This window comes from Colobus angolensis, unplaced genomic scaffold, assembly GCF_000951035.1.
Source record: "Colobus angolensis palliatus isolate OR3802 unplaced genomic scaffold, Cang.pa_1.0 Scaffold44, whole genome shotgun sequence".
Classification (NCBI taxonomy): Eukaryota; Metazoa; Chordata; class Mammalia; order Primates; family Cercopithecidae; genus Colobus; species Colobus angolensis.
The window spans coordinates 1,371,265-1,375,551 of record NW_012117821.1 but is presented as its reverse complement, the minus strand read 5'-3'; the positions used below and the strand labels follow the sequence as shown (position 1 = coordinate 1,375,551).

General features: G+C 62.3%; 2 protein-coding genes across 2 annotated transcripts in view; both read left to right on the top strand.

Annotated features, from left to right (window-relative positions):
- Positions 1 to 1,032: 1,032 nt before the first annotated feature.
- LCNL1 (lipocalin-like 1) lies at positions 1,033 to 3,498 on the top strand. The gene is given in 6 exon segments (XM_011957268.1): positions 1,033 to 1,154; positions 2,220 to 2,269; positions 2,272 to 2,292; positions 2,440 to 2,582; positions 2,585 to 2,707; positions 2,709 to 3,498. Coding segments are annotated over 6 exon segments (510 nt in total). The 3' UTR covers positions 2,760 to 3,498.
- LOC105522798 (chromosome unknown open reading frame, human C9orf142) overlaps positions 2,822 to 4,287 on the top strand; it is a 3,319-nt gene continuing 1,853 nt past the window's right edge. The window contains exons 1-2 of the mRNA XM_011957401.1: positions 2,822 to 2,885; positions 3,139 to 3,164. Coding sequence (XP_011812791.1) covers positions 2,822 to 2,885; positions 3,139 to 3,164 — 90 coding nt within the window. The remainder of the gene's footprint in view (positions 2,886 to 3,138; positions 3,165 to 4,287) is intronic.

Sequence of the window (4,287 nt, the reverse complement as noted above, 5' to 3'; positions counted from 1 at the left end):
TCCCGGAGAAGGGGGCTTAGGGCTGTGCCTGAGCTCAAAGTAGTGAGGATCCAACATCCCAGAGGGGCTGCAGAAGGCCAGAGAGGCAGGATGGGGTGAGCTGCAGGCCCCCTAGCCCAGAGTCCCATTAGAACTACCCTCAGCTGCCAGGCATCCGGCCCCACCCCGGAGGAAAGGCAAGGCATGGCTGGGGTTGGGTGGAGGGAGCCAGGCCAGAGCACTGCAGCGTGCAGCTCCATCAGAAGCCTATCACAGTGGGTGCAGTCCCAGGCCAGCCGCCCCAGGGCACCTCGGGGGCATAAAGCCTACAGAGGAGCCACCTCAGCTCTGTCCTGCTCCCGTGTCCCAAGGAGACGCCATGCCACCTTGCTGCACGATGCTTCGGGCTCTGCTGATCAGTTCCCTCCTTGTCCTGCTCTGGGTGTCCCCAGGCCAGGCCCAGGTCCCCATCCAGGCCAACTTTGATGCTAGCCAGGTGCGCCCAGCCCTGTTTTCTCCTCCTCTCCAATGAGTCCTCCCAGCTTTGGTGCTGCACCCCAGGTCCCTATCCACACTCTCTTTGATCCAGGCTCAGCAGGGCTGGGGGCATGGGAAACCCCCCACCACACCTGCTCCATGTGACTGGGGTAGGGGTTGGCTGGGGAAGACTGCAGGCCTCCATCTTAGCTTTTCGGTTGCATCCTCCATCACTCCCCAGGGCCCAAAACTGGGACAAGTTGCAGCTGCCTGCCCCTCACTGTCCCCCACCCACCCCACATAGACCTGTGACCTTGCCACAGCCCCACCCATCCAGCCGTACCCCCTGGGTGCCAGCTGCAGACAGGCTGGTGCTGGGTTGGTGGAGGCCAGTTGCTCATCTGTTGAGGCCCCCCTCTCTCAGTTCTGCATCAGGGTGGAGGTGTGTACAGCAGCCCCTGTCCTGGCCAGGAAGCAGCTGTGTCAGGACAGAACGTGGTGGGCTCAGGCCCAGGGCACAGGGGCGGCCTCCCAGCCTTCCCTGCACTTGCCCTGCGGTTCCAGGGCACCTGGTACATGGTCGGGGTGGTGTCAGATGACCAGGAATTCCTGGACTCCAAGGACACCATGAAGACGCCTGTGGTCTTAGTGATCCCCTTGGAGAACAGTGACCTGGCCCTCAAGTTTGGATATCCCATGTAAGTGACCCCACGAGCCCATCAGACTCAGCCTCAGATGAGGCCAGATGAAGGTCCAGAGGGACCACGGTGTCCCCAGCACATCGGGGTCAGACCACAGGTCCTCAAGGGCTCCGTGCTGCAGAGCTCCAGATGGCAGCCTCACGGGGTCCAGAGGGACCCAGGCCCAGGAGGAAGCACCGCCTGAGGCCTGGTGTTGAGAAAAGTGTCTGCATGTCTGTGTGTGTGTATTACTGTATGTGGCTGTGTCTCTGTGTGTGTCTATTTCTGCATGTGTGTGTGTGTGTGTGTGTCTTCTGTGTAGCTGTGTACCTCTGTGTGTGTGTCTCTGTATGTGTATCGCTGTATGCGTCTGTGTATCTGTTTCTGAGTGTCTGTGTCTATCTCTGCGTGTGTCTTTTATGTGACTGTGTGTGTATATGTGTCTGTCAGTGTATCTGTGTCTGTGTGTATCTCTGTGTGTGTGCATGTGTGTATGTGTGCGTCTTCTGTGTGTCTGTGTCTGGAAGGGGGACCTGGAGACCCTGCATTCTAGACTGTGTGCCCATGAGCAGGTACTTAATACCCCCCCCACCCCCAGCAGGAGTGTCCCCACCTCTAAGGTCATCCTAAAGTCCCATGTTCTCTTTTTTTTTTTTTTTTTTTTTTTTTTTTTGAGACGGAGTCTCGCTCTGTCGCCCAGGCTGGAGTGCAGTGGCCTGATCTCAGCTCACTGCAAGCCCCGCCTCCCGGGGTTTAGCCATTCTCCTGCCTCAGCCTCCCGAGTAGCTGGGACTACAGGTGCCCGCCACCTCGCCCGGCTAGTTTTTTGTGTTTTTTTTTAGTAGAGACGGGGTTTCACTGTGTTAGCCAGTATGGTCTCGATCTCCTGACCTCGTGATCCACCCGTCTCGGCCTCCCAAAGTGCTGGGATTACAGGCTTGAGCCACCGCGCCCGGCCCCCATGTTCTCTAAGGATTGTGAAGGTGAACAGGGGACCCTGGGCTCAGAGACAGCAAGGTAGGCTCTGGGCCTGGGCGCTGGGCAGGGGTGGCCACTCAGGGGACTGGGGCTCCTCCTCCCCAGGTCCGATGGCGGGTGCCAGGAAATGGACACAACCTTCACCAAGGGTGCTGTAGGGGGCAGTTCAGCAACCCAGGTAAGGTGGGGTGGCAGGCAGGGCTCTGGGGTGGGGGCCCTGGGGGTTGTGTGGGCTGCTGGGTTGGCACCTGGGGCCAGGGCATGAGGGATGCCACGCTGGGGGGATGTGCCCTGGGCCTAGGGTCACCGGCTCTGGCTCCTCCAGCCATGGCGCTGACTGATATCCAAGTGGCCTTCTCCGACTACCAGCACTTTGCCTTGCTGTACTTGGAGACAGGGAAAGGGGGCCTGCAGAACCAGTGACTGCAGCTCTACGGTGGGCGGGCTGCGGGGCGGAGGCCCAGACACCCCCCAGCTTTGGGTCTGGAACGTGGCCCCTGTGCCTGCACCAGTGCCTTCTGCGCGGGGAAGGCGGAACCGCTGGCTCCCGGTGTCTGTGACCACGGGTCCCGGCCTCTCCCCGCCCCTCTCACCCCTCCCTGCCCCTCTCGCCCTCTCTTCGCCCCTCCAACCCCTTCCCTTTAGCTCACCCGCCCTCCCCACCTTCAGCTCCAGCCCCGGAGCTGTTTCCCGAAGGCGCCCAGAAGATGCAGCTACTGGCGCCCCAAGTGGGCCTGAGCCCCAGCCAGGGCGTCCTGCTGCGGAAGTTGGGTGAGCGGTGCCCGCAGGTCTGCTGGGAGGGCCAGGCCCCGGGTCACACCCCTGCTGGGAGGGCCAGGCCCTAGTCACTCCACTGATCTCAGATTCGGGACAGAAGTGCTGGGGGCAGACCCAGCCTGTCCGGGTCGGGGGAGGGTGAGACAGGGCAGTGTTCCCAGGAGGAGATCCCGTTGGGGCAGGTCGGGGGCCTCCGTCCCAAGGAAGAGGGCACCAGGGGGGCGCCTCAGGCCCACTCTCTCTGCAGACCAGTGTGCGGGCGCGCTCTCCCGGGTGAGTAGACCACGGCCATGTGGAGCTGCGGACCATGGGCCCTCCTACGGCCGTGGGCTGCACCGTGGGGCCCCCTACCTTCGGAACAGCTGGGGGCGAGAGCGGGGGTGATGGGGCATCCGGGCGGATCCGAGCGGCAGCAGCCTGGGGAACCGCGGGGCTGCGCGTCGGGAGGGGCGGAGGCAAGGGACGTCCCCCACCTGCTACTTGTTTTGCCGTGAGGGGTCCAGCCCCTGAGTGCCTGCAGGGGTCAGCTGCTCCATGCGCCCAGCCCTCCCCAAAAAGCCCCTCTCTCCACACCTTGGCCCCAAGCGCAATAAACGCCCTGAGTGCCTATGGCACTGTGCATTTCTTGGAGGGAGGCCCCCCTCTCTCAGTTCTGCATCAGGGTGGAGGTGTGTACAGCAGCCCCTGTCCTGGCCAGGTGAACAGAGAGCACAGAAGTCTTCCTCCCTGGGGATCGCTCTGTACTGTGACTTCTTTTTTTGTTTGTTTGAGACGGAGTCTCACTCTGTTACCCAGGCTGGAGTGCAGTGGCGCGATCTCGGCTCACTGCAACCTCCACTTCCCTGGTTCAAGCAATTCCTCTGCCTCACAGGCGTGCACCACCACACCCGGCTAATTTTTATGTATTTTTAGTAGAGAGGGGATTTCACCATGTTGGCCAGACTGGTCTCGAACTCCTGAACTCTGGCAATCTGCTCGCCTCGGCCTCCCAAAGTGCTGGGATTACAGGCGTGAGTCACCTTGCCGGGCCAACCATAACTTCTTACAGTTAGGGTTAGGAAGCTTCCCGTTGGTGTGTGAAGACGATGGGAGGGCGGGGCTCCAGGACGTACCCACGGCGCCACGGAGGGAACCCGGACTCGGCTGGACGTGGAGCCGGGGCGGGGGCGGGAGGGGGCGAGGTTAGAGTGGGACTGCTCGCGGGCACGAGAGCCAGAGCCCAGGATCCCGCTGCGAAGCCCACGCCCGGCGAGGTCAGCGCTAGGAGCAGGGCCTCTGGATCCCTGACCGAGGACGCCCTGCTCCGGCCCGCCCCGCGCACTAAACCCGGCCTCTAGTCACCTGAAGCCCGCGCGGGTACCGGGTCCTCCCGGCCCGGCCTGTGCCTTTAGCTCCG